This window comes from Podospora pseudopauciseta, chromosome 4 (assembly GCF_035222475.1).
Source record: "Podospora pseudopauciseta strain CBS 411.78 chromosome 4, whole genome shotgun sequence".
Taxonomy (NCBI): domain Eukaryota; kingdom Fungi; phylum Ascomycota; class Sordariomycetes; order Sordariales; family Podosporaceae; genus Podospora; species Podospora pseudopauciseta.
In genome coordinates, this window is record NC_085894.1 from 313,953 (window position 1) to 339,724 (window position 25,772).

Sequence of the window (25,772 nt, forward strand, 5' to 3'; positions counted from 1 at the left end):
GGAAAAAAAAAGAAAAAGAAAGAAAAAGAAATATCCAATGTCTGGTACCCCCAAGATAAACTCCTATCCAATCATGTAGCTCTCTGGCGTGAGGTGGTCAAGCCTTGGCCTTCCCAACCAACTCCCCCTCCACGTGGCGTCCATTGACACCATTAACCTCCTTCTTCTCCTCAATCACCGGTGGGGGTAGCGAATTGGTAGGAATAGCCAGCAGATAAGTACTCGGAATCAGCTTCGCCCTCGCAACCGGGTTCAGCGTCAGCCCGAACCCCGGCTTGTCCAGATCAGCCGCCGTCAAGAAACCGTCGGTGGGGATCGGCTCGTCCACAAACAAATCGCCAAACACGGGCAGCACGCTCCTCCCGTCGGGCGAGTTGGCCAGGTACTCCTGAAAAGGGGTGTTGGGCTGGCTGATGACAAAGTGGTAGCTGTACGGCCCGCTCGCGTGGGGGACCACGGGAATATCATAGGCCGACGCCATGGCGGCCACCCTGAGCAGCTCCGTCATGCCGCCGAGCCACATGACGTCTGGCTGGATGATGTCCAGGTTCCTCCCCTCGATCAGCTTGCGGAACCCGTACCGCGAGTACTCGTGCTCGCCCGTGGTGAACTTGATGGTCGGGTGGGCGCGCTTGATTTGCTCGAAGCCGTCCGTGTCGTCGGGGCTGAGGCACTCCTCCCACCAGTTGATGTTTAGGTCCTCGCACGCCTTGGCAATCTCGATCGTGTAGGGTACGTTTAGCGACATGTAGCAGTCGACCATCAGGGGAAAGTCCGGGCCGACTGACTCGCGGTGCTTGCGGAGGAACTCGACGTTCTTCTTAAGGCCGACGTGGCCCTCTTCGGGGCAGTAGGGGAGAGGCACTTTGGCGCCCCAGAAGCCCATTTTTTTGGCGGCTGGGGGGTCTGGACCGGTGCAGTAAAAGTCGATGCGGTCTTTGGTGTTGCCGCCGATGAGCTTGTAGACGGGCTCGCCGCGGATCTTGCCGAGCAGGTCCCAGAGGGCGAGGTCGATGACGGATATCACGGCAACGGGGAGACCTTTTCTGCCGTAGAACATGGACGCTCGGTACATTTGCTCAAACAGGTGGTTTGTGTTGCGAGGGTCTTCTCCGATCAGGAAGCGCTCAAAGTGCTGATGGACGAGCCAACACGCTGGAGGGCCTGCAATTGCAAACAATATCAGTCACCATTTCCGGTGGGAGAAAAGCGGGCAGTGTTGACATTACCACCAAAGCCAGTTGCAAAGCCAACTGTTCCATCGCTGGCCTCAATCTCGACAAAGAACGAGCCGAGAACATTGATACCCCAGCTCGTCCGTGATGCCCGGTACTTCTCCCATCTTGAGCATGGAGTAGAAATTGGACTGTCTATGAGCCTGGACTGAAGTTAGGAAATGCTGCCAAGGTGCTGGCTTTTTGAAAGAAAGCACCTCACCAATGACCACCTTTGACATTGTGGTAATCGCCACCTGCACTCTGGTTAGCCAGCCGTTTTGTCTCAACCGTTTGGGGATTCCACATACCTGAGCCCACACCGCCGATCACGAATGATCGGATACTTTTGATGGTGGGGAACGCTTTTACAGACGCCATGGTGTCAACGTCTTTTCGGGTCCCAGATAATGACAGAGGTGGATCGTAACGGCGGGAAGCAAGCCTCTGGGAGAACCAGTCCCAAGTTATATGCGGTCCAGATGCCTACCTAGCGTCAACGTCTAGTGTCCGATGGCTTGGCATGTGGGGGATGGTTAATGTGAAAAAGGGGAGGAATTGGGAGGATAAGGCTTCCTTATTATTTCTCTTCTACTTGGCTCTGTCAACTACGTAGCCCCGGAAAGGTCCCTGTGCGGGGACAATGCATGTCAAGGGGCAAACTACGTCCTCACCAAAGGGGCCAAAGACAGATAGCACTTGGGAAAATAGTGAAACTGGTCGGGTTGTGATGCCCCGACGATGGCGACATATAGTCAAGTAGCTCTATTGTTCTCAGATAAGCATCCGGGAACGTGGGCCTGGCCGTTCGCTCTGATCCGAAGACAAAAAGACAACGTCAACCCCACCTTTGGCATGCACATGGAGGGATGCTGCCAGGGAGCAGAGGCGGATTGGTGGATCACCGTGTAGGGCCATTGGGGTATTTCGCGCTAGGGCTATCCGAAGGCGTCACAGTTTGTTGTTGGTCCGGACGGGTGATGGGCACCGGGTGACGGGTCACAGCTCGGTGGTGGTGGTGGTGATGTGGACGGGGGGAGGATTATACCCTTTTGGTCAAGGGCTGCCGCGACCAACATGGAATCCCGCGTCTTCCGTCGACAACATGTCGGAGGAGGGGTTCGAGGGCCATCCTGTCTATGCCAGTGTGCGGCAAAGATGCCACGGGTTTCTTACTGTCGTACTCTTGTGGATAGCTGCGGCATGCTGCGGTGGCCGCCGGTCAGTCGAGGTGCTACTGTGGCAGATGATACCATTGGACCCAGAGCAGCGGTTCGGTTCAAGCTTGCCGTTGGGCTCTCGATATGAACGATGTGAGAGAGTCTGTCAGGCGCAACGACTTGGGGTAGCATCGCCCCGTCTTCACCGCATTCTCTCGCTGCGTCGACTGCACACTGCACACTCTGCAGCCCGGCTGCAAGTAATTCCATTTGGGTTTGTGTGTAGCATTCCGGTCATGCTGATAAGCACGTGGGACCGGGTGCGAAGGGATTCTCGGACTGGTCATGATGATGGTGGTGGGGCGAACGCCATGGAGGATTCCCTGATTGTCGTCGGGGGTCTCTCTCTCTCTCTCTCGAGCAAACACTAACTCCTCCTGCGACTGAAATCTGATGTGTCAGTTGCCCCCAATCAATGGATATCTCGAATCCTTCCGAGTTCACCTCGCGTGTTTCTCGTAGCTGACCACCTCCATCCTCAAGAAGACGGAAAGCGGTGAGCAATGGATGACATGACATTAGATGTGAGATTGGACAGCTTGACAGCCCTAAAAGGCGTTGCAGTCTCACAGCAACACCATCTCGTCCAGCACAACCTGGAAGAGGTGTCAAGAAACAGCCCGCTGGGACACCGGCTGCTTGTGCTGTGCACTTGTGCTACCCCACCCCCCACAATTCTCCACACAGGGCACGCACTCCACCAACCCCGGAAATCCAAGCAAAGGCAAGGTCCGGGCACGGTCCAACATCAGTCCTCTCCCCCAGCAGGGCCCCCTCACCATCCCCCTCCCCAGCTCCCCAGCTCCCCCGGGCCCAGACTCCCCCAGATGACCGCCGCAACGTGGTGTTCCGTACCGCACCTAGTCGTGTAGGTAGTGCCCAGGTGTCCCTGTTTGGGTATAAGGTAAATTAATGCTGGGTAAAAAAGAGGAATGTGGTCTCTCCACCGCCCTCGCTGTTCTGCTCATCATTACCCCGAGTGTTCATTGGAGTCGTTTCTTGTCTCAATCACACGTGTTGTTGGCGCTGCCCGCTGCCGTTTCTGACACCCGAAATCCCGAAGAGTGCCCGCCCGCCCGTTGTTGCGAACTGTTCCCCCGTTCGGGTTGTGCTGCTTGTCGTCGTGCTTCGGCAACCTGCGTCGTTGCCCCGATCCACTCGCTCGGCAGGCGCAGTAAGCGTCACCACTCAACGGCTGGCGCTTCCAGGCTGGTTGTCTTGGGGACTTGACAAAGGCTTGAGCTTAAGACGGGAGCCTGGGGAAGAAGCTCTGGCCATGATGCAGCCGGCGGTCCAAGCTTCCACCAGATACAACAACAACAACAACAACAACAACAACAACAACAATGGCCAGAATTCCCACACCCAGTCATCGCCCTCCTACTCGTCGCATGGCGGCGGACATCACCACCAGGACCCCGCAGACAGCGATGACGGAGGCCAGCAGAGTGGGGAAGACGACCATGACCTCGACGACCAGGGCGAGGGCGTGCGTCTGGGGAAGCGCAAGAGACCGGTATCTGTTTCGTGAGCACCTCAACAACACGCTGTGTGACGCTAAGGGAAATGCTAATTGGCCTTGTTGTGTTGCCTTGCTAGGTGCGAGTTGTGCAAACAGCGCAAAGTGAGTTCTCGTCCACCCCCCCTCCGACCCGACCGACAGCCATTGCCCGGCCCCCGATGCTGACCTGACCGCGACAGGTGAAATGTGACCGCGCCCAGCCATCGTGCGGCTGGTGTAGCCGAAACGGAGCTACCTGCGAATACAAGGAGCGCAAGAAGCCGGGTCTACGCGCTGGCTACGGACGGGAATTGGAGCAGCGGCTGGACAAGCTGGAAGGAATGTTGAGGGCTCACGACAAGCTGCTGCAAGCTCTGACCTCCAACTCAAACACTAGTCCGGGAAGCGGCAATGGCAGCGGTACCGGTGCCTTTGGCCATCACAACGCTCCCAGCGTCAGGGGAAGTCACACCAGCCAGCTGAGCGATCGAGGCACGCCACGAGAGGTCCGTGAGGCCGGCCCGCCGTCGATATTCGCGCGGAGCGAGACCATCCGGACCCCCCAGGCCGAGACGGCCTTGTTCCTCCAAAGACCCACGACATCGGTTGACCTGGGGATACAGGGCCCTCTGTCAGCCACATCCACCATGGCGGACCCGTTTCAGAGTCTATCCAACAGCATCGTCTCGCCCCGCGGCCAGTTGCCAGCTTCCGGTCCAGGCACTGGAGCACAGGAGTACTACACTACCGCACCGACGACCTCGGTGGCCGCTCTACAATCACCACCAGCCCAGGCGCCGCCAGGAAGCCACATGGGCACCGAACAGGAGCTACCGCCGTACGACCTGCTCTATGGCCTGGTGGACTTGTACTTTAAGCACATCAACACGTGGTGCCCTATCCTACACCGAACGACGACGTTGGATGCCCTCTTTGGGCCGTCAATCTTGGACGAGACCGACAAGATCCTGCTGCATGCCATTGTGGCCACCACCGTACGATACTCGACAGATCAACGGCTGACTGACGGAGCTCGCCAACGATACCATTCCGCGTCCAAGAACCGCGTGATTTTGTATGGCATGGAGAACCTCTCTGTCAAGTCGCTGCAGGCGTTGGTCATCCTGGCTCTGGATTTGTGCGGAAGCGGCAATGGCCCGCCCGGTTGGAACATCATGGCCATCATCACCCGGGCCGTCGTCCAGCTAGGTCTGGCAGTGGAAAGCAACTCCATCTCGGTGGCACCCAACTACCAGTCCATCTACACGCTCCGGGCCATGATCCTCCCAGAACCCCGCGATTTTATTGAAGAAGAGTCCAGGCGGAGGTTATTCTGGATGGTGTACCTTCTCGACCGATACGCGACGATAGCCACCGCCTTTGACTTTGCGCTCGACGATCGAGAGGTTGACCGAACCCTCCCATGTCGAGATGACTTGTGGATCAAGAACCAAAAAGTCGACACCCGATGGCTGCGCCTGGACGACTCTCGACCAACCCTAACAAGTGGCAATTCGCCCGAGTACGAGGTCGACAAGCCGGAGAATCTGGGCGCCTTCAGCCATTACATCGAGATCCTCTCCATACTCTCCAGGATACACAAGTTCCTCCGCAAGCCCGTTGACATCAGCGCGCTGTCGGATGTCGAGCAGTGGCAGATGCGCTACAAGGAGCTGGACAACATGCTGGCTGCCTGGAAGTTCAATCTCCCGGGGGATTATGGCAACATGGCCAAGCTCTTCCAACCAAGCTCCGCCAAAGCCATCAATTGTGGCTGGGTGATGTTGCACGCAACTTTCCACACCGCCGTCATCCGCCTTCACTCCTCCGCCGCCTATCCCACCACCCGCTCCCCGATCTTCACCCCAAGTTACAGCGCCTCGCAGCGGTGTCACAGTGCGGCCGAGAACATCGCTGCCCTCCGCGAGTTTGTCGTCAGCAATAACCTGCTGAACAAGCTCGGGCCACCATTCGCGTTCACGCTGTGGGTGGCCGCCCGCGTCTTGCTTGTTCACGGGAGCACGGTGGAGCACAAACTGGATACCTCGCAGATACGGTTATTTGTCGACACGCTGGGGGAGATGGGGCGGTACTGGCCTGTCGCGACGCGGTACTGTGGGCTTCTTACCCGTGTGCTGGAGGAACATCACGACAATGCTCGCCAGGGAGGGAGCGAGACGCCGAAGATTGTCAAGATTCTGGCCGACATGCGGAGGACGGCGTTTGACCTCGACTTTTTGATCAGTCGGCAGCCGAGGCATGTTCCACGGAGCAAGAATGGTGTGCCGGGGTCGAGTGGTGCTGCTGGTGGTCCTGGTGGGGGGGCACCTACCGGGCCGGGAGGGGGTGGTGGTGGTGGTGGTGGGTGGCCGGGGAGGTTTGGGCAGGCGCCGCCGGCCACAAACGAGTTGGAGTATTTGGACGTGTTTGACTTTTTTAATGTGCCGAGGCTGCCGGTTGCGCAGGCTGGGATGGTGAGTGATTCGCATGGTAGTGGTCATGGTGTTTCGGGGGGTGATGGGATGGGGGGAGGAGGGATAGGGCATGGTGGGGGGGCGGCGGTGGCGGGGGAGTTCAATATTACCGAATTCATGGTGGATGCTAATAGGGATTGGCTTTTTCAGCAGGGGGAGACCAAGTTTTTGGCTTGAAGGACATATGGGAAGGCGTTTGGTATAGTTAAGGAGGTGGTTTTGGTATTGGATGACCATCTAGCAGGCGGTTAATGATTTTGGGTTTGGGTTTGGGTTTGGATGATATCCCTGTCAACGTTGGATTATACAACAGTTGAAAATATGAGCTGGTTGTTCAACATGCTTTCCTGGCTAGGTTCCTTCCAGCTGCTGAGGATGTCCATTGCCGAGCAGGTCCACACATTCGCAGGAGGCACTGTCTCCTCTTTTAGCTGCATCGTGATTTCCTTTTACGTCCCCTTTGAGCGGAGGCCGTCACCACGTCAATCCTCTTCACATTGAAATTTACCCACCCCTTTGGACCTTTTCAAACCCAACCTCTCTCTAAACACTGCTCGATTCTTCGGTTAGGTGCCTACTACCACCGTCCCTCCAACGCCACGTTCCCAAACGCCCGCTCGGACAGACATCGCACCCATCCCTCGAGCCGAGATGCTACTCTCTGACCAGCAGCTACATATCATCCTCCGAGGCTTGGTGCTTCTCAAGAAACAAGCAATTCCCGACGCCAAAGACGAGATCCACGACCTCAAGGAGGGGGTCCGCTTCTTAAAGGGTAAGGTTTGCGGCCTTGAGGATGAGGTCGGTCGCCTCAAGGAGGAAATCCGCTGCGTGGAGGATGAGGTCCCACTGCGTGACGGGGCTGTTGATGGCTATGGAGAAAGGGGGGTACAGTGTGTTTGGAAGGCTTGGTACGTGATCAGGAGGACCGCTGGTTTCGTGTGGAGCTGTTGGAGTGGGTGCTGCCGGTTTGGTTGATATTGGGTGCTGTTGTTATGGGACTAAAGGGGGAGTGTGTGCCTGTGTTGAGGGGGGTAATAGGTGATGGTGGATGCTCTTTGTGGGGATAGTAACGATGGGAGTGGCTAAGGTATTGTAGTGATCGATGGACAGCTTGAGAACTACGGAAGGTTATCACAGATAAGAGGGCGGAGTTTTTGGGGGGTGGGGTGTTAGTGATGCTGGTTGGAAGGGCACGGCATACCTAAGGGGAGGGTAAGCAGTGTGGGTGAGCATTTCTGTTGAAGAGTGCTGATAGTGAGGAATAGAGTAGGGTCATAATCACAGTCGAAGAGCAGCTGGACAGTTTTAGGTTAGCACATCAGAGATATGTAGCGAGAAAGGTTGATATCTAGCCAGAAGTATGCCGACCCATTTCAGTGTACCTATTGATTCCAAATGGCGGCTACTGCCGGAGATTTTGCTAGGTACGAAAGCTCCAGATGGTTCGAGGTTAGGGATAAATAAAGCAAGCATATCCTGTGGTTGATCCACTGCGTCGTCATGGATGAAAGAGAACCAAGTCATGCTATTTGGAATAAAGGCACCTTGAATGAAGAATTGATGGCCTGGCATGACTATCTGAGATGTGCAAAAGGACAGGGAAAGGTAAGCGGTTCTATGTTGCCAATGATTATGGGGTATATTGGAGGGGGAACACTTGGGCTTGGCAGAGGGTGGTCGACTGCGTTGTGGTATATGGCTGCATATGGCCCACGTTGTCCAACTGGTAGCGAAGAGGACGGTGATGGGACAGGTGGTTTGGTTCAGGATTAGGTAAGCAAGACTGCCCGGCTGCGCATCCAAATCTCGGGCTTCGTGGTGGTCGGTCAACAGGATGATTTCCATATCGTTTGCTCGTCAGTCGAAATGTCATGTGGATGGGTGTGTATTGGGTGTGAAACTTTACCCATCCACGATTCGGGGGAAGGGAACCAGGTGGGTTGGGTCGTGTTTGTGGTCTTGACGGCACATTAAGCCGATTTTTTACCCGCCCTCTGGGGCTTACTGTGTCGAAGAACACCAGGATGGAAACGTGACTGGGACCTGGCACGCATGGCGACAGGCATGGTTAGACCCGGCGTACAAGAAGTGGATGAGAGACAGCGATGATGAAGGACAGTAATATAGACATGAACAGAGGCCATCATCAATGGCAGCGGACGTCGACTGCTTGTACCCCGCCTCAGTAGTCTGCCGTGAGGTCCCAAGCCGATGCAAACACACTGTTTTGATTATGTAAACCTGTGAAAAGTTCTGTTGTCTGCTTGCATTTCTGGTTGTCACGTGCGACTGTCCAGCAAACTGTAAACAAACCACTTGCGCCGTTGCCATTTCACAGAACAGTTTGCTACAGGGTGATTGTTTACTTTTTTTCAGGGGCTTTTAGGGGACCATGCCAAGAGATGGCGCTACCCCGGATCTGCTGTTGAGCCCCCAACGACAGGGCTGTTTTAGCGAGCCCCACTCTTGACGACAGGGCAGTCGAGCCGCAATTAAGCACCATGCAGGTCAACTTTTTGCTGTCGTGGAAAAGATGGGAGCACTTTTGATAACGAGGTTGGGAGTATATTTTATACGACAGATAGCATTTTGGAGCATAATAAATACATAGGAGACATGGGCAAACTTTGGATGCCAAACAGGCTGCGGAAGTGCTCTGCTTGATATGATGGACTTATGGCTGGGATCTGTGACTGTTTGACGAATGGGATGATTGTGTGATGAGGGAAATAGATGCTTCTTAAACCATTAAATCGACCTTTGCTTCCAGTCAAAGATGTCAGTCGCATCAAGGGAATGAAAGTGCCATCTGTGGGAGGCGACAGCGAAGAGGGCGACGACAGCGGGCAGAAGATGTGACTCGAGGTTATCTCTCTTCCCCAAGGTCCTGGAAACGCAGGAAAGTCGCAAAATCTGTCTCTATAGTGGCCCATCATCCCAAAACTCGATCAAGGGACTGTTGTGATGCTGATCCTGTTGCTCAAGACCACCCACATCAACAGCAACAGATATAAAGTCGGGCGGAGGAAGAAAACATAGATATATTACACTCTAAAATTACTGAATTGGGCTACAAAACATCTATCTCATCATCACCATCATTCTTCACTACCTTTGGCCTGGTCAAAGAATGCCACCCATTGCCGGAAAGTTGGTGTTTGGGGGAGAAACGAGGATGCCTTGTTGACATTCTGAATGACCCGCAATCGCTGACGTCGCTGCTAAGATAGAGCAACATTTACAAACAAAATCTGGACCATCGCCATAGCGACTGTCAAAAGCGGGGGCCTCATTCACACAAGTATTTATTGCCTGCTCTCCTCCCAAATTTCCCATCCTTTTCCTCCTCTTCTCACGGCTTCCGTATTGCGCATTACATGTTTTCAGCTTCGCAGCTAGTCTTCCAATCTCAGATCTATTCACGTCTTGCGCATACTGTCTACTCGACTTCATTGTCATCTACACAAACGCTTTTCCACCCTCACGCCCCTTTTCGATTCGACAAAGACCGCAATGTCTTCCGCCGATAGAATCGTCTCTCTCGCCACTCGCGCCGGATCCTCCCCCCGTGATGCGACTCTCCCCTCCCCCCCCTCTGTCCCCTCCGTCGTTGTTGCTACTAATGTCTCCCAGTCGCAGCTTGGCCCATGCTTGGCCTTCCAATATGAGGTCTTCGGTAAAAGTGGTTGTCTCCCCATTGTTACTGACGTCTCTCTTGCAGGACTCCGTGCTCGTCGCCAGCACTTGCTCGACGCCGAAAACAAGCAACGCAGCCACTTTGAAGGCCTGCGCAAGGAACTCATCGCCATCTGCCGCGAGCGACACCACGAGCGGGGGGCTCGGCCTGACCTGCCGGTCCTCGTGTGCGACCGACGCCCTCTCGTCAAGACTTGGTCCCAGAAGGGTTGTTGGCCCCAGAAGGTTCACTGTTTCCGTAAGTTTCTTCTGTCTCAGCTGGCTGTGATCGTCATTTGTTGACCTTGTTCCAGTCGTCCATCTTCTGAACGGTTCTTTCTGGTTCCTTGCGGTTGTTTACGTCTGGTGTGAGATTTATCACCGCCAGAATGTCTACCATCAGAACAACATCGTCATTGCTGGCCGCGAGGCCGAGCTAGTTGCCAAGAGGTTCGAGCTCGAAGACGGCCGCAGCCGCTCACTGCCGGTCGCACGGGGTCCGCCAGTCGAGACCCTACCTACACGTAAGTCTTTTGTCTTTTATCTTTTTTGTTTTTCCTTTTCGCTTTCATCTCTCCTCTTTCCTCCTTCATCTCTCCTCTTTCCTCCTTCATCTCTCCCTCTTTCCTCCTTCATCTTTTGGCTTTCCTCTTTTGTCTTGTTTGTTTGCCATTTGACTGATCATTGTTTGTTCTAGTGCCGACACCTGAGCCTTTCGTGTTCAGGTCAAATCCATTCGCCGTTCCTTTTGGGATTTTCCGGGGCTTGATGCCTCCCAGCTATCAACCTGTCACCAGCCAGGTTGATGTCGCCGAGCCCCCAACAATGCTCATGATCGAGCCTCCTCCCGTGTTCGTCACGGTCCCATCCCAGCAGCTCGTTCTTTTCGAGAGCATGCCGGCAGCCCAGCCCGCGTTCACGCCTGCTGCTGGTCCTTCGACGATGGACGTGTTGTGCTTCTCTCTCGGGGCGCTCACTGTCCAATGCGCTCACACGCCCATGGCTTCGATTCGGCGGGAGTCTTGGGCTGTTCAACGGTTCGGTCGTCCCGCTTTCGACCTCCAGCCAGCAGCTCTGATGCCCGCGCCGAGACTGCCTGGCTTGCCTTCGTTGGTCAAGCCAACGGTCGTTGCTTCGGCAGTGACTAAAGGCGAAGTCATGGAGACCGAGATCGTTCGCCCGGCTCTTCAGCTGCCACCTAAGCCCGTTGGCCAGCTGCCTCTTCCACCTCTGGCCCCGATTCCTGTCCCGGCCATGGCTGTCCCGACACCCCTTGCTGCCGTGATTGCTCCTCCTGCCCCTGAGATGGAGGTTCGACCCCAGCAAGCGGCTGTCCAGCCTTTGAAGAGGAAACGAGTTGTTGCCCCTGTCAACTTGGTTTTTCAACAAGTCCCCCAGCCGGAGCTTGTCGTTCCACCAAGACGTCTTGCTGCCCCAGTCAATCTGGTGAGGGTCCCTCCCGCCCCGGTGCAAACCTCGCCCCAGCAGCCTCTTCCCCCTGTGCAGCCGTCACCACCTGCGCGGGTTCCCCGGAACACGCCTGCTGGCCCTCTCAACCTGGTGATTGCTCCTCCCACTCTGGCGTCGAGCTCTCGCCCCCAGCAGGCACAAGCTCCCAAGCAGAAGACGCCACCGGCTCCCGCTTCCCGTGGTCCCTCCCCGCCTCCGATCCCTTCTCGTCCCCACTGGAAGCTGGTGAAGAAGCTTTCCCTGAGCGAGGCCCAGGCCAAGCTCACGCTTCCGACGCTCGCCCTGCCGAGTGTCCCCAAAGTTACACCCAAGGTCGCCCCATTGCCTCAACCAGCACCGGTGGTCCCTGTCCCCGTGGTACCCGCTCCGGTCGCTGCCCCTCTCCCGCCTGCCGCCGCTCCCGCCATCTCCGATGCCGTCCCGGAGCAGCAGGCTCCCATCCCACTCCCTGGTTCTTGCCCCGTGGCACCCATGCGTCGCCGTCGCGCCTTTGGCAACACGGTGCCCCTTCTTCCCCCGGGCGCCTCTGATCTCGAACAGAAGCCCCTCCCCGCAACTGTCGTCGCTGCTGCCGCCGAGTCTTCTGGCTCTGTGATGAAGGCTCCGGCCCCCACCCCTCTCCCACCAGCTCGGACGGCCCACTGGGCCGGTTTGGAGTTGCGCACTCTTGCCGATCGCCTGATCAAGGAGTGTGTCGATGTTGACGCCTGGCGTCGGCGTCTCTTTGGCGACATTGAGATGTACATTGGTGGGGGGGAGGACGACGACACCCTCTTCAGCCCGGAGCAAGCATCGGAAGTAATAAAGACCTTGTTTCGGAGCGTGAAGAGTTCTGATGTTGGTTTCCAGCGTCAGAAGGAAAATACTCTCAACAAGGTTGTCCAGATTGCGAGGAAGGAGGGATTGATGATTGAGAGGTTGTGATTTGGGTTGGCGTTTGGAGTTGTTGGAATTTGAATTTTTTGGAGTTTGGAGTTGATGGATTTGGATTGATGGATTGGGTTGGAGGATTTGGCATGGGTTTTGGGTTTGGGATTTGGGATGGAGTCTGGGTACGGCCTGGAGGATTGGGTCTGGAGCTTGGGTTTTGGAATGGAGGATTTTGTACAGAGGATTGGGATGGGAGGACTTTGGGATTTCAGCTCGGGAGGAGCTTCGCGGTACAGTATGCCTTTTTGGTTTTTGCTAACGGTGTACAGGTCGGCTTTCTTTTCTTTCAACGTGTCCTGGAATGAGGGGGATCTGGGTTCGGTCGACAACTGGGTTTACGCTGCACGGCGTCTGAGGTTTGGAGCTTTGGGCACGGCGAACACTGGTTGGGGAGCATCGGTCGGATTATCATGGTTTCTTTTGGTGCCCAGGACATCGTCGGGTCGGAGGAGGACGACGGAGGACTTTTTGTTGGGGTGGATTCATTCGGCAGCATGCCATGGTGCAAGGACTCTGGAGTTTGCAGCTTTGGGGACTCTTTGGGTGCTGAGAGGACCGAGATGGACGACTCTGGCGGATTGGACGACGACGGACGACGGACGACAGCGACAGCCATCAGCGACATTCTGATGGTGCCAACCCCAGCTGGTTGTTAAGATAGGACGACAGTCGTCGCGGCCATGGGGGATTGCAGCCTAACCTCTGCCCACCTGTGGATTTGCTACCTGTGACGTGGGTTTTGTTAGGTTTCCCCACGCCCCAGCGCCAAGTGGTGTTGCCGAATGGGCAGGTATGCACAGCAAAAAACGGTCAGTGTATTAGTTTTGTGACGATATGAGGGTGTTTGGGGGTTGTTTCAATGTATTTTATGGGGGTGGTTGTTTTTAGTGTTGACATTTTGTGCCTCTTGCAATGTGACTTGTTTGATGTGAAATGGTGATAGTTTTCTTGGTGTTGAGAAATGACTTGAGTAAGTTTGACCCCGTCCCTCTGTGCCTGTCCTTCTATCCCTCTGTCCTTCTGTTCCTCTGTCCCTCTGTCCCTCTGTCCATCTCTCTTGTGATCTTGTTCGTTGAAATATTTCCAATCTCAACCACCGCTTTCCATACTTACATGATGATTCCATTCCGTAATGATTCCATTCCGTTCTCTACATCATCTTTCGATCCCGCATAAGTAGAGAGCGACATTGCAAAAGTCATGTGCATTTTCCTTCCTTGAGGCTCCCATCACACTTCAAGCTTCATGCTTCGCTACCTACCATTTCCTTCTCCCCAATCCGTGGCCGCCATCCAGATTATTCGTGCTTGGACTCTACTTTGCAGATTCTCCATGCTGTCCCATCCCTGCAAAGTGCACCCGCACACAGCACACAGCTCATCGTGACGTGATGGCCACCATCTCAAACTCCCAATTTGATGACCAGCAACGCAACCGGTGCTCTCTTCAGAACGTCCATCAATTTCATCGCCTCATTTGCCCAAATTCCAAGCCATATTATCAACTTGCACACGTTGTACGAAGCGGTCAACACCATGCACGAAATCGGCGATGCAGTCATATACAAAGGCATGCTATTCCCCTATTTCTTGCACATTGCATACTAATTCTGACGACGTCTCAAAACAGGTGCGGAAGGCGACGAAGCCCTCGGCATCGTAAGGTCAGTCATGGAGCCAACGAGCAAGACCGCCGCGACGTTATACGAGGTATGTGATGTGCCCCCTCTCTACCCTCCCGAAATTTCTCTTCCCCTCCCATTCCCCCCCAACCCCGTCCCCGCCTCTTTTGCTGACCCGCCCTCCAGATCCAAGACATCGAATCAGGCGAAACCTTCACCGTCGTCGAGACTAGAGTCCACAACCCCCCCACCATCCCGACTAGTAGTACATCATGATGATTCGGCCAGCCTATTTTCTCTCTCCAATATATCTTGGCGTTCGCGGAGGAAAAAAAAGGGGGAAAAGTGGATCCTGTAAATAAAACCCCCGGCGGGGCTGACTCATGCGGCGTGTCTTTGCCCCCCCAGCCACACTGGCCCCATGAAATAATGAACACCTGTTGCAAAGTCTCATCGAAATTGAACTGGCTCAATGGTCTAGTGGTATGATTCGCGCTTCGGGAATTAATCTTGAACTTTAAAAAAAGTCGAGAAGCCCCATCAGAATTTCTGATGATGATTGTGCGAGGTCTCGGGTTCGAATCCCGATTGAGCCCTTCTTTTGATCTTGGTTATTTTCATCACACTTTTTTAGTGATGATGATGGTGGTTGCTATTCTTTTGGTGATGCTGGTGGTTATTCCATTTGGTGGTGGTGGTGGTGGGAGGGGGGTTGGGTTGCAAATAGGAGGAGCTGTGGTGATATCTATCTCTTGTTGATGTTGTATTATGTCTTGGCGCTAATAACTATCCTTTCTCCTCCTTTTGCGCTTGCGTGCAAAGAAGGTATCTTCCACTGTTGGGCCCTCTGAAACAGTCCATATCAAGACTTCGGGGCGGTCAGGGGCTGGGAGGGTCGGAGGTGGAGTTGCGACTGCAAATGGATCCCAGTATTTTGTTAGTATAAAAAAGAGGGAAGTTAGACGGTTGGGAAAAGAGAACTGCTGCTCACCTTGTTGACTCCCCTGCCCACCATCAACACTACTCTGCGTGGTGCTCAGCCGCTCTGTGTCGGACTCGCCCTGCTCGGAGAGCATCCTCTCTATGCTCCTCCTCGGTGAAACTGGTATATGCCCTGTCGAACTCGTAGGAAAGAGAAGCAGCTGGTTGTTGCTGCCAGTAGGGCTCGGGTCGTAGTACCCAATGCCGCCGCTGGGCGACTCGGAGCTCATCACCTCCAAGTCCCCGAATGGCAACGACGGACTCCTCCCCTGGGGTGGTTCCTTCGACCGGTTTTGTAGCAAAGTTTTGGCAGCCACGAAACGCTGGTAGTGGACTTGGAGTTCTTGCATGTTGGCGTCATGTTGGGATTGCCCCCCTACAACCCAGCCAAACCGTTTCCTCACTGTGGTCTTCGGACGTTTGGCGTCTTTATCATCTCGACGTTTTGGGGATTGGTCTTCTGGTTTGGCTTGAAGGGAACGGGCGCTGGAGGTGATAAGATCGTCCAGATTTCGGATGGCTTCTTGAATTTCTCCAAAGTCATCATTGCTTGCGGTTTCGGATCTTTTGACGTCGAAGACTCTGTCGCGGAGGGCTTTTGCGTTGGTGATTTCGGCTTGGACGCTGGAGATCAAGCGGACGGCGCGTTGGATTTCTTCTGGGGCACCTTTCAAAGCTTGGATGGTTTGGGCGACTGTGAAAGACTCGTTGAAGAGGCTTAGGCCTGTGGTGATGGGTTCTATCACTGCTGACATGGTTCGTTTTGTGGAGAGATAATGCCGGGACAAAGGGTCTGTGCCGACAGGACTTTTCTGGGGTATCATTGCTTTTATGGTAGGACTAGAAGGCTCGGTGTGTTGGGGGGTGGCATGGTTCGCGATCCATCTCGGTCAGTGTTCCACAGGCGTCGGTGGAGACGGCTGAGACGCATCATACTTCCCTTGGCGGTAGTCGGGGGCATGTTACCGCCCTGGAGGTGCATAATGAGCCGAAGGCTTGATTTGTAATGACTGTCTGGACGCTCCGGAACTCTGGCAGGATGCGGCCACACCTTTGGCTTCGCCACGATGGGCCGGCGAAGGAGTGCCTGTCCCTGATTGGGCTGTGCCTTCAAGGCACTATTGGCTCCTCCACAGCCGCTGCGCGCCATCCCCGCAGCCGCAACACGCACTCACTGAGATGATGCAGCCCACAGGGAGCTTGGCTGGTTCAGGTAGTGAGGCGTGACGAGCAGGTGAGGTCGGCAATTGTCCTCAAGGCTCACCAGATCGACGTGGGAAGAATGCGAGGTTGTTGACCGCTCATCATGAAGCTATTCTAGTGTTATAGCAGAAGCATCACCCAGGCGTCGACTTGAGTCCCTCCTCCTCCCACTCTATCGTAAAAGAGTTCTTGTCCGCGTACTGCTTGTCATTAATCCACATCTCAAACCGGGCATCCAGAGCTCCTACCACAAAGCAGACATCATACTTGATCTCGTAATACTCCTGCTTTTCCTTTGTGAGCCTTCCAAAGATTCCAGGCCTTTTGACATATCTGGTGTGCGTTTCAATGTGTCTTCTGTCTACCGTTGAGAGATCAGATTTGACCGTGCAGAGGGGGAAGACGTCCACTGCCGTGCTGTTAGTTTCCAAATTTGTAGTGGTACCGAAATAGGGGCGAACATACCATCTGTTTTGCTGCTGGGCAAGTCATCTTTGTCTCGGTGACATATCACAAGCTCTCTTCTAGAAACTCCCGGATGGTGACGGTTGTTGAAGGCTTTACTAAAACCTTGCCAGCGTACCCCTTCTTGTGTATTGATGTCTTGCCCCTGTGTCTGGTGAGGTCCTGTTCTGAAACGTTGGTGACGATCAAGGTTACCATAAAGACTCACCTTTTTGATCACCCACTTGATCCGGTTCTCTACCACATACTCACCGTCAAGCCCGGACTGGATCTTTTCCCACTCCTCGTGCCGATGTGGATCCCATTTCTCTTGTGTGACAACGCCATAAGAAACTCGAGCCTTTCTGACGCCCAGCACTGGCTTGCCATGCCGTGCCTTTTGCTTGCGGTCAAGGACAAGACCCTTTGCGACAGCAAGTGGCGGCTCGTCCCCGTCTGCAGCTACCACCTTGATGGGGAGTGGGAATGCCTCCCTAATCTTTTGCTGAACATACGCTGAGCTTCCCAGTCCGCCGGATAAGATGAAGTATTTCTGGAACGCGTCAGTATCGTAACCTCTCCTTTCGCCGTTGAACAGTCTCAGGGACTCACCGGGCGTGGGACACCAGCCTTGACACCATGCTCCAACATCTGACGTATGGCGTTGATGATGCCCTCCACTTCAGGATCAAATAGACCTTGGAAGTCGGAACTGATGGGCGATGTTAGAGGGGTGCTAAATTTCTCTCAGAATTTGGCATGGGTGTACTTACTAAGAGAAGTTCATCTTGCCATCTGTGATCCTCGCCGAGGTGCTCGAGGCCCCCCCTGATCTGATGGGCACTGTTATTCTCGGCGTTCGAAATTGAGCTTCTGAAAAGTTGCCAAATTCATGTTTCCATGTCTGAAATTCTTCGCTATGCATCATTGTGTCCTCAGCATTCTTGTGAAAGACAAGGTGAGAGCGGCCAGCATTGGTGTCTGCCCTTGCCAGCGCCAACCGGCCATGGACCATCTTTGCGAACGCTAAATCGATGTTCGTTGAGCCAATGTTGATACCCTGCACAATGGCGCGCTCTCTAAGCTCGGCAATCTCGGCAGTGCCGCACTGCTCAAGCAAGGCAAAATCAGTGGTACCACCGCCTGCATCACAGGTCAAGATGACGTCCCCAGTCCGAAGGGTGATGTCCCCGTCCTTGGCGGTGTACACTGCCGCGGCCTGAGGTTCTGACAAACCCCATGAGACGCTGTGATTCTTTCCTCCAGTTCCGAAGCCGGCCTTTTTGATTTCTTTCATGAGAGCATCGCTGATTTCGAGGGATTGAAAGGTGGCCGGAAGACTGAAGACGAACTCGACCTTCTTGTGCCTCCACTCCTCGTTCTTTTGGAGGTTTCTGCTGATGTGTTTGTAGAGGCGCTCCATGTAATCTCGGTAATACTTCCGGACTTGTTCAATGGTTTCGAACTCGGGCTCCTCGCCATTTTCTCGGGCTCGTCGGATCATGATCTTGAGATACTTCTCATCAAGATATCGCTTGAACCACTCCACAGTCTTTTCGTGGTTGTTGCAGGTGAAGCCCCATGCTGTTGGTACATCATGCTTGTGGTCGTAGAGCAGAGTTGACGGTACTTTGTTGTGTGTTCCGGACTTTTGGTCTGGTAGTGGCCATTGTTGGATCATGCGGGGGCTCTCTTGGTGCTTTTTGGCGACAGCCACGCCTGTTGGGACTTGTCAGTCTGCAGATACTCAATTTCTCTTGGAGTAAAACGGTCACCTGTGCATGTCATGCCAAAGTCGATGCCAACCGTCAAGTCGGCTTCATCTGGTCTTGGAGCCATGGCTGATAGGGGTAAGCACGCCTCACTCTGCACACTGTTTGCTAAACAACAATTAAGAGGCCCGATATGAGAAATAATGTGGGCGAAATTGGTACACTCAAGGAGGGCGCGTGTGATGGTGTCAGTGACGACTGCTCTGGACGATGAGGTGAGAGGAGTCTGGATTTAACCCAGCATGAATGGGAAAAAGCACAAAGGGTCCATGGAATTACAAGTAGCAAATCACCAGCCGCAAGGCTACGGTTACTGCTGCACAAACTCGCAGCACCGCCCTCGACAATATTGAATTGATCGACCCGATCCAGCCCCGAAGAAGAACTCGGGGCTGCCTCTGAAGGTGCCCCGCGAACCCAGCCTATTTGCCAGAATCACACCACGGCACCACGGTTGCCTTATGGATCTTGATGGTGTGGGCGGTTTGGGATGGTCATCGGACGGGGCATGAATATCGCGTGCCGTGTTTGCCTACCTAGTAATGCATGCATCCACCTGCAGCAAGCTGCGCCTCTTCAGGCTTGCACGGCACTGTGTCACCCGCCTCTTGAAGGCTTTGTAGGTGACAAGCGCCTGCGTTCCACGTCATTGTCCCCTGACAACCACACCGAATTTCCGTCCCGGATCCTTCTTGTTTCCTCGGCCATTCTTCATATTCATCATACCGAAAGATAGACAAGGCTTTGGCACCGTTCCCACGAACTCTGTCCTCAAGAACTTGCAAGCAGCTGAGTCATTCATACCTTCTACAGTGTCGAGACCGCGCCGAGTGACAATGGGGAATAAGCAGTCGAAGCAAGATTCAATTCAAGAGGCCAGCACTACTGCTATGCCACCACCTCCAGCGCCAGGGCATCCATATCCACCAAGGACAAACAGTATCCCCAAACTTGACACCGACTTCCTGCTACAACCGCCTGATGAAAATTCCATCAGACGCCCGTGGCTGCAGCTCAACAATCTCATCGATTCACATGTCCAAACGTTTTACACCAACATCGCCGACATCGACATCATTGCCCCTCGCGAAAAGATACAAGAAGTCCTGCTGGTTTCAGGAATCGTTGAGAGCACCAAGGACGTCGATAACCTTACAGAATTACTTTACGTTCCGGGGCACAGGAAGCTTGGGTTGCGAATATGTATTGCCCGGGCGGTGCTTGCGAGTATCGACTTTCAGAATGGCAGCCCTGAGATGACATCTCTCGACAGACAGGTTGTGGAGCTCATGAGCCGCTTCAAGACACTGCGGCCTGAACGAAGTCCAGAAGAAGAGGCTGCTATCGCCCACTGGCGTATGATCACCGCCTTTTTCCTGGCCCCAGACTCGAAGCACTCAAGAGCGGATCTCGCCGGGGAGATTCCATGTGTGGACGTTCTCGTCAACTTCCTCGGGCTCTTCAAGCGACATTCGGATATTGCCAACCCGGAGTGGGCCGAACAAGGAACGAGCAACGCAGACCAAGATTGGAAGGGGAGCATCAGGACCATCGCCGTCCACGCCATCGGCATTGGAGAGAAACTATTCTACCACCCCTCCACCTGGACCTTTCGCTGGTGCTCGCATCGCAAGGAACAACAAAGAGAAGCCTCGCAGATAGTGCTATTCCCAGCTCTTGTTGAGGACGTGCTGTCAAACAGCAGCAAGAGACGTCACAACACCATTCAGGCAGCCGACATCTCTCCTGCCTTTGTGTTCTCACCGAATGGCACCGTAATACCGGCACCAGAACAACAACTAGATCGAATACCGGCAACGGCGTCACCGAGCAGATCACCGAGCTCCACTGCCTCGAGGCCAGCCAGCATAGGATCCGGCGGCGGTGGCGGCGGCGGAGGAAGTGGCGGAGCACGCTGCACTCCGAACCAAGTCATTTCCGCCAGATCATCACGAAGGAGCTACTTTGGAGAAGACAGCCCTCAGAACCATTATGTGACGGTGAATGGCGATACAGGATACTCGACACCAATACCACCGGGGTCAAATGTGAATATTGTCGTTGTCCCAAGACGGCCGTCAACCTCTCGCACCGGCAGCGGCACGCTGGTCTCCCCGGTGATGTATGATAATCGAAGACCGATAGTGATCAGTCACTCTCCTGAGTCTCATTCGAGACGCAGCAGGAGACCACACTCGGCAAGTAGGGTGGTATATCCGGGGGAGGATGGGGAAGAGTACGGGCGTGTCAGCAGGAGGGATAGTGCCAATCGATATCGGACAGCATAAATAGATTATGAAGGATGGTGTATGGATTGTTTTCACAGTTATGGATCATGAATGAAATCCCGAGTGGCGTTGATTGCTCATAATGACCCAAGCACCAATGTCATATTTTTTGTCTGATATATTTGCCTTGAAAAACGCCATCACAGGGCATCTGCCCCGATGGCTCAAACTGACGTCGATATTCCCGTCGGGTGAAGATCTGGACAGGAACCCTTCGTCAGAGGTCACCATTTGATCAGTTCCGGGTCGCGGGTGACCCCCACACGATGGACAGCACGGTTAGAAGCGGACCGGACTCGGTTTCCGGACCCGATCCACAGGATTTACAAGCGTCTCAAGGAGATGCCTTACCCAAAGCACTCAATTCCCCGACAGTCCATTCTCCAACACAAGTGAATCGCATTCATCAGATACACTATTAGATTGCTCTTCGGATTAGTTGCAGCTGAATCAAGCACCCGCCTCTCATTGGCTCCCTTTTGGTGGGGCACTGCGCCGTTGGAGCAGGGGCTTCATCCCAAGTTCAGTTGCTGATGGAGTGAATTCCGACTCTCGCATTTTCATAAGAAAGACCATTTTCTCTCGCTTCCGTTGCTGGTTTTTTGTTTCCTTCCCTCATCATCATCATCATCATGGCGTTGTTGGCAGCAATCAACGACGCGGGCCTCGGCACCCGCCATGCCGCGCTCGCCATTGCCTTCTTGCTGGGATCGATTATCGCTCACTATCTCTTCCGAGGCTATCAGGTAAGAAAGACATTCAAAGATATCGAAAAGCAAGGTATAGTGAGTACTCCAAGTCGGCCCCTCCACGAAAGGCCACGACACTGACCGACAACTCACAGCCAATTATGCAACATTCATGGATACTTGGCCATCTCGAAATCGTTGGCAGACTCCTCAAGGACCTGCCCTCGGACGCCCACGGCAATTACCTCCCGATTCTTATACTCGAAAACTGGCGCGAACTCTTCCCTCAATGCGAGAACCGACCACCGGTCCTCTACCTCGACATGTGGCCCTTTGCCCAGCCATTCTTGTTGCCCCTCCTGCTACCCATCGCAGTCCAATTCACCCAAGACCACTCCCTCCCCAAGGCTCACGAGCAAAACAAGATCCTACAACCCCTGACAAAGAACAAGGACCTCTCAACCATGGACGGAAACGAGTGGAAAGTCTGGCGGAAGAGGCTGAATGTAGGGTTCTCGATCCAGAACATCACGAACCGCATCCCCGACATGCTGGACGAAGTGGAGAAGTTTTACGACAAGCTCGAAGCCAAAGCTGGGAGGAATGGCGAGTGGGGCCCGGTCTTCCAGATGGAGTTGCAGACGACGAAGCTGGCGATGGATATGATCTTTCGCTTCTTCTTCGGCAAGCAAGTCCATGCCAGACTGGCCCATGTCCAGCCAGCCCTCGAAGATGCCGTCATGGACACGATTCGGAGATTTGTCTTTTTTCACCACATCGGCAACTTTCTGGTCGAACACAGCCCTTGGAGGAAGTTCAAGTTGTGGCAGAATTACCGGACTTTGATGGCAGGATTGGGCCCCGTCCTGCAACAGCGGCTGGGCGAGTTGACCGCCGACGATAAGCCCCGAGCCAAGGTTGCCGACACCGTCGTGGACGCCCTGATACAAGGAGTCATGGAAGATCGCGACGCAGGGTTGGTCAACACATCGGACCGGGATTTCTTGGAATTGGCAGTTGGGCAAGTGGGCATGTTCATCTTTGCTGGACACGACACGACTGCGAGCGCTATTTGCTGGGTTCTCCACTTGCTATCGAAACATCCCGAGGTCTTGGAAAAGGTCAGGGCTGAGCACGACGCGGTTCTTGGGCCCGACCCGAATGCTGCCGCCAGCGTGCTGCGCGCGAAGCCAGAGTTGATCAACGCGCTCACTTACACCAACGCTGTCATGAAAGAGGCCATGAGAGTACATACCAACGTCGGCACCATGCGGAGGGGCGAGCCCGGTTTTTATCTCACAGGGCCAGCCGGGAGCGGATATGATGGGGTGAAATTCCCTTGCGGGGAAGGGTGGGTGGTATGGGACAACACCTTTGCGCTGCACAGAGACCCGGAGCAGTGGCCAAGGGTACATGAGTTCATACCAGAGAGATTTCTGATCACGGACGAGAACGATCCTATGCACCCACCAAAGAACGGCTGGAGGTTCTTCGAGCTCGGGCCGAGGAACTGCATCGGGCAGCATCTGGCGATGGTGGAGATCAAGATGGCGCTGGTGCTGGTGTTGCGGAGGTTGGATGTGGAGGCTGCTTGGGATGAGTGGGATGCTAAGAGGTGCGAATTCTACCCATCGAGTCTCGACAAGGTAACTAACATGAAATCAACCAAACAGGGCCCTCAAGGGAAAGAAAACGCCCATGATATGGGGTGACAGGTGTTATCATGCTGGGGGGGAGTCGCCGCCTCACGTCAAGGACCACATGCCGGTTCACATTCGATTGAGGCAGTAGTCGCTATTGAGGAGGCACGCCATGCGTTTGATTTTGTCTTGGAAACGGGAAGCGGAGGAAAAGAAAAGCGGACAGTAATGTTTAATGACAGTATTAACAAACCTCATAGGCTACTTGATTTGTCGCTGAATTCATCAAGACCCTAGGCCCTGAATTGTGCTTTTGGTGTGGTGATGAGCCTTTTGATGCGATTGCCGTGTGCTGGGAATACTTCCTCTACAGGATCACAGGTCTCGGTTTCTCGGCGGTGAGAAAACGGTGAGGGCCTCTGATTGGGCCGGCAAGGACGAGCTCGATATTACCAACCTGCGAGGGCATCCTGCACATGCACCCCCAGCTACTACGAGGGGATTTGAGAACAATAGCCGTCATGCGCCGGCTACCCGGTTATCTGCAGCGCGGGGATATATCCCAAGACCTGCCCCCTCCTCGAGGCTGAGAAATGCTTGTTCATTTTGGTTACCACTCCGCAACGGCATTCACCCCGAGATTCAACAGAATGAAAAGCTCAACGATTTTGGCCTGGTGGGCTTTGACCGCTGGCCAGGGGGTAATTGCAGCAAGGGTGAAGCTTCATGTTCCTATTGTGGACTTGGACTATGCGGTTTACGAAGGGTATCACAACTCAACTTTCAACACTAATGTTTTCCGAGGGTAGGCTTCCACACTCAACATCAAATTCCACGAGACGCTGGCTGATATTGACGATCCAGCATCCGTTTTGCCGCTCCGCCGAAACGATGGCAACTTCCCGATGCACCTGAGGTTGACAGGGCTTCCGTAACCAAGGCAGTCAACAATCCACCGAGATGTCCTCAGTCCGGTGCTGCGCCAGGGTAACCTGAGTCTTCTATTCTAGTCGTCAAGATGCTGACATGGATTTGTCAGACCTGCCGCAGTCAACTTCACACAGGACGTACTGGGTGATGAGGACTGCCTCTTTCTCAACGTCTTTGCCCCGGTCAGGGCGAAGAAGCTGCCTGTTTTGGTATGGATTCGTACGTCTTCCACCCGCCCCAGTCCAAAGACCACATAGGTACCAACTCTTGCAGATGGTGGCGGCTATGGGCTCGGGTCCGCTGCTAGCTTTGACTTCTCCCACATGGCCCAGACCGTCAACAACGGCTTCGTCAGCGTTGTGATCCAATACCGCCTTGGAGCTTTTGGGTTTCTTTCGTCGGCAGAATTAGTAGAGAACGGGGGAGTTCCCAACGCTGCTCTGCACGACCAGCGGTTTGCCTTGCAATGGGTGCAGAAGTACATTGATCGGTTTGGCGGCGACCCAGACCAGGTCACAATCTCGGGCGGGTCAGCAGGCGGTGGATCAGTGATGTTGCTTGCGATGGCAAACAATGGAACAGAGGGGAACTCGTTGTTCAGACGCGGAATCGCGAGCAGTCCTTATTTGCCTACTCAACCGTACGTTTCCCTTTTACTTGCGTCATGATTTAGTGCTGAGGTGCCACAGCAACTTCGACGATGGCCTGCCAACAGAACACTACCGCCAACTCGCCCGTCGCACCAACTGCCTCAACGCCACCTCTGTCTTCTCCTGCCTCCGAAACGCTGACACGTTGCTCCTGCAAAACGCCTCCTCAGCGACAAGCTACTCTGCCCGGTTCAACCAGTGGGCTTTCATCCCCGTGACCGATAACAAGCTCATCTTTTCCTCCCCCACAGAGCAGCTCCCTACAGGCAAAGTCAACGGGGAGGCCTTCCTCGCTGGTGTAAGCCCCCCCCCTTCCCCCCTTTGCCCCTTTCTCAAAACAATGCTAACCACTCTGTGTGCATAGAGCAACTCAAACGAGGGCTACTACTTCACCCCCCAAAACATTACCTCCCAATCCACCTTTCTCTCCTTTGTCACCCTCAACTACCCTTTCCTGTCCCCCGAGAACATCTCCTCCATTCTCTCCCTCTACACCCCCTCCCCTCTCCCCGCCGACACTCCCCTCTTCGAAACCGACGGCCTCAACCCCCCTTTTGCGACTGAGATGTCAGCAGTTGGGAAGGGCTGGCAGCAGGCAGCGAATAATTTGTATGCAGAAACAACATTTGTCTGCACGGCGTACTGGCTGGTGGAAGCGTACGGGGAGAAAGGGTGGCAGTATCAGTTCTCCCCTCCAGGGGCAGGGTTTCACGGGAGTGACAACGGGCCTCTGCTGCAGGACTCAAAGATTGGGAGGAGTGGGACGGTGATGGATGAGGAGTTTAGACGGGGGTTTCAGGGGGTTTGGGGACGGTTTGTGACTAGGGGGGTGCCGACGCTGGATGGGCAAGGGGAGGGGGCGGTGGCGGAGGCGGTGAGGGAGGGGGTATGGAAGGCGGGAGGAAGGGACTCGTTGTTGAATCTGAACGTTACTGTTGCTGAGGGGGGGAGGGAAAGGGTGAATACCTGGGCGGTGGTGGATGGGGAGGGCTGGGAGGGGGGACGGGGGGGGAGGTGCAGGTTTTGGAAGGGGGTTGGGTTTCGTTGAGTTTGGAAGGTTAAGTAAG

At 54.5% G+C, this 25,772-nt stretch overlaps 9 protein-coding genes and 1 non-coding gene across 10 annotated transcripts; 7 read left to right on the forward strand and 3 right to left on the reverse strand.

Annotated features, from left to right (window-relative positions):
• Window positions 1-54: 54 nt before the first annotated feature.
• Window positions 55-2,983, reverse strand: QC763_400950 (uncharacterized protein). Its single transcript, XM_062911711.1, has 4 exons — window positions 1,526-2,983; window positions 1,438-1,471; window positions 1,230-1,378; window positions 55-1,164 (listed from the first exon to the last, which is right to left on the reverse strand). The coding sequence occupies exons 1-4, from the start codon at window positions 1,593-1,595 to the stop codon at window positions 98-100; spliced, it is 1,320 nt and encodes a 439-aa protein (XP_062765291.1). The 5' UTR covers window positions 1,596-2,983; the 3' UTR covers window positions 55-97.
• Window positions 2,984-3,710: 727 nt separating this feature from the next.
• On the forward strand, window positions 3,711-6,586 carry QC763_400960 (uncharacterized protein; the record flags this gene model as incomplete). Its single annotated transcript, XM_062911712.1, has 3 exons — window positions 3,711-3,961; window positions 4,034-4,058; window positions 4,136-6,586. 3 exons carry the CDS (start codon window positions 3,711-3,713, stop codon window positions 6,584-6,586), a joined length of 2,727 nt encoding a protein of 908 aa, XP_062765292.1.
• Window positions 6,587-10,855: 4,269 nt separating this feature from the next.
• QC763_400970 (uncharacterized protein) lies at window positions 10,856-12,481 on the forward strand (the record flags this gene model as incomplete). Its single annotated transcript, XM_062911713.1, has 1 exon — window positions 10,856-12,481. The coding sequence occupies one exon, from the start codon at window positions 10,856-10,858 to the stop codon at window positions 12,479-12,481; it is 1,626 nt and encodes a 541-aa protein (XP_062765293.1).
• A 1,541-nt stretch (window positions 12,482-14,022) lies between these two features.
• Window positions 14,023-14,384, forward strand: QC763_400975 (uncharacterized protein; the record flags this gene model as incomplete). Its single annotated transcript, XM_062911714.1, has 3 exons — window positions 14,023-14,056; window positions 14,117-14,196; window positions 14,295-14,384. 3 exons carry the CDS (start codon window positions 14,023-14,025, stop codon window positions 14,382-14,384), a joined length of 204 nt encoding a protein of 67 aa, XP_062765294.1.
• Window positions 14,385-14,446: 62 nt separating this feature from the next.
• QC763_400977 (uncharacterized protein) lies at window positions 14,447-15,913 on the reverse strand (the record flags this gene model as incomplete). Its single annotated transcript, XM_062911715.1, has 2 exons — window positions 14,447-15,021; window positions 15,100-15,913. The coding sequence occupies 2 exons, from the start codon at window positions 15,911-15,913 to the stop codon at window positions 14,888-14,890; spliced, it is 948 nt and encodes a 315-aa protein (XP_062765295.1). The 3' UTR covers window positions 14,447-14,887.
• Window positions 14,575-14,704, forward strand: QC763_0061290. Its single transcript has one exon. It is a non-coding gene; the product is annotated as a tRNA-Pro (tRNA).
• A 1,423-nt stretch (window positions 15,914-17,336) lies between the features above and the next one.
• Window positions 17,337-18,991, reverse strand: QC763_400980 (uncharacterized protein; the record flags this gene model as incomplete). Its single annotated transcript, XM_062911716.1, has 3 exons — window positions 18,512-18,991; window positions 17,510-18,455; window positions 17,337-17,448 (listed from the first exon to the last, which is right to left on the reverse strand). The coding sequence occupies exons 1-3, from the start codon at window positions 18,573-18,575 to the stop codon at window positions 17,337-17,339; spliced, it is 1,122 nt and encodes a 373-aa protein (XP_062765296.1). The 5' UTR covers window positions 18,576-18,991.
• A 353-nt stretch (window positions 18,992-19,344) lies between these two features.
• On the forward strand, window positions 19,345-21,192 carry QC763_400990 (uncharacterized protein; the record flags this gene model as incomplete). The annotated part of the gene is made up of 2 exons (XM_062911717.1): window positions 19,345-20,630; window positions 21,117-21,192. The coding sequence occupies 2 exons, from the start codon at window positions 19,345-19,347 to the stop codon at window positions 21,190-21,192; spliced, it is 1,362 nt and encodes a 453-aa protein (XP_062765297.1).
• Window positions 21,193-21,428: 236 nt separating this feature from the next.
• Window positions 21,429-23,276, forward strand: QC763_401000 (uncharacterized protein; the record flags this gene model as incomplete). The annotated part of the gene is made up of 3 exons (XM_062911718.1): window positions 21,429-21,581; window positions 21,641-23,100; window positions 23,159-23,276. 3 exons carry the CDS (start codon window positions 21,429-21,431, stop codon window positions 23,274-23,276), a joined length of 1,731 nt encoding a protein of 576 aa, XP_062765298.1.
• Window positions 23,277-23,718: 442 nt separating this feature from the next.
• On the forward strand, window positions 23,719-25,753 carry QC763_401010 (uncharacterized protein; the record flags this gene model as incomplete). The annotated part of the gene is made up of 6 exons (XM_062911719.1): window positions 23,719-23,930; window positions 23,990-24,112; window positions 24,165-24,274; window positions 24,329-24,695; window positions 24,745-25,003; window positions 25,070-25,753. The coding sequence occupies 6 exons, from the start codon at window positions 23,719-23,721 to the stop codon at window positions 25,751-25,753; spliced, it is 1,755 nt and encodes a 584-aa protein (XP_062765299.1).
• Window positions 25,754-25,772: the final 19 nt, after the last annotated feature.

What these genes read in the sequence shown, in the direction of transcription:
- QC763_400950 (XM_062911711.1), bottom strand. Translation starts at nt 1,595, where the DNA reads ATGGCGTCTGTAAAAGCGTTCCCCACCATCAAAAGTATCCGATCATTC. An exon ending in GATCGGCGGTGTGGGCTCAG is followed by an intron (nt 1,472 to 1,525) that starts GTATGTGGAATC and finishes ACCAGAGTGCAG; the next exon opens with GTGGCGATTACCACAATGTC. An exon ending in AATGTCAAAGGTGGTCATTG is followed by an intron (nt 1,379 to 1,437) that starts GTGAGGTGCTTT and finishes ACTTCAGTCCAG; the next exon opens with GCTCATAGACAGTCCAATTT.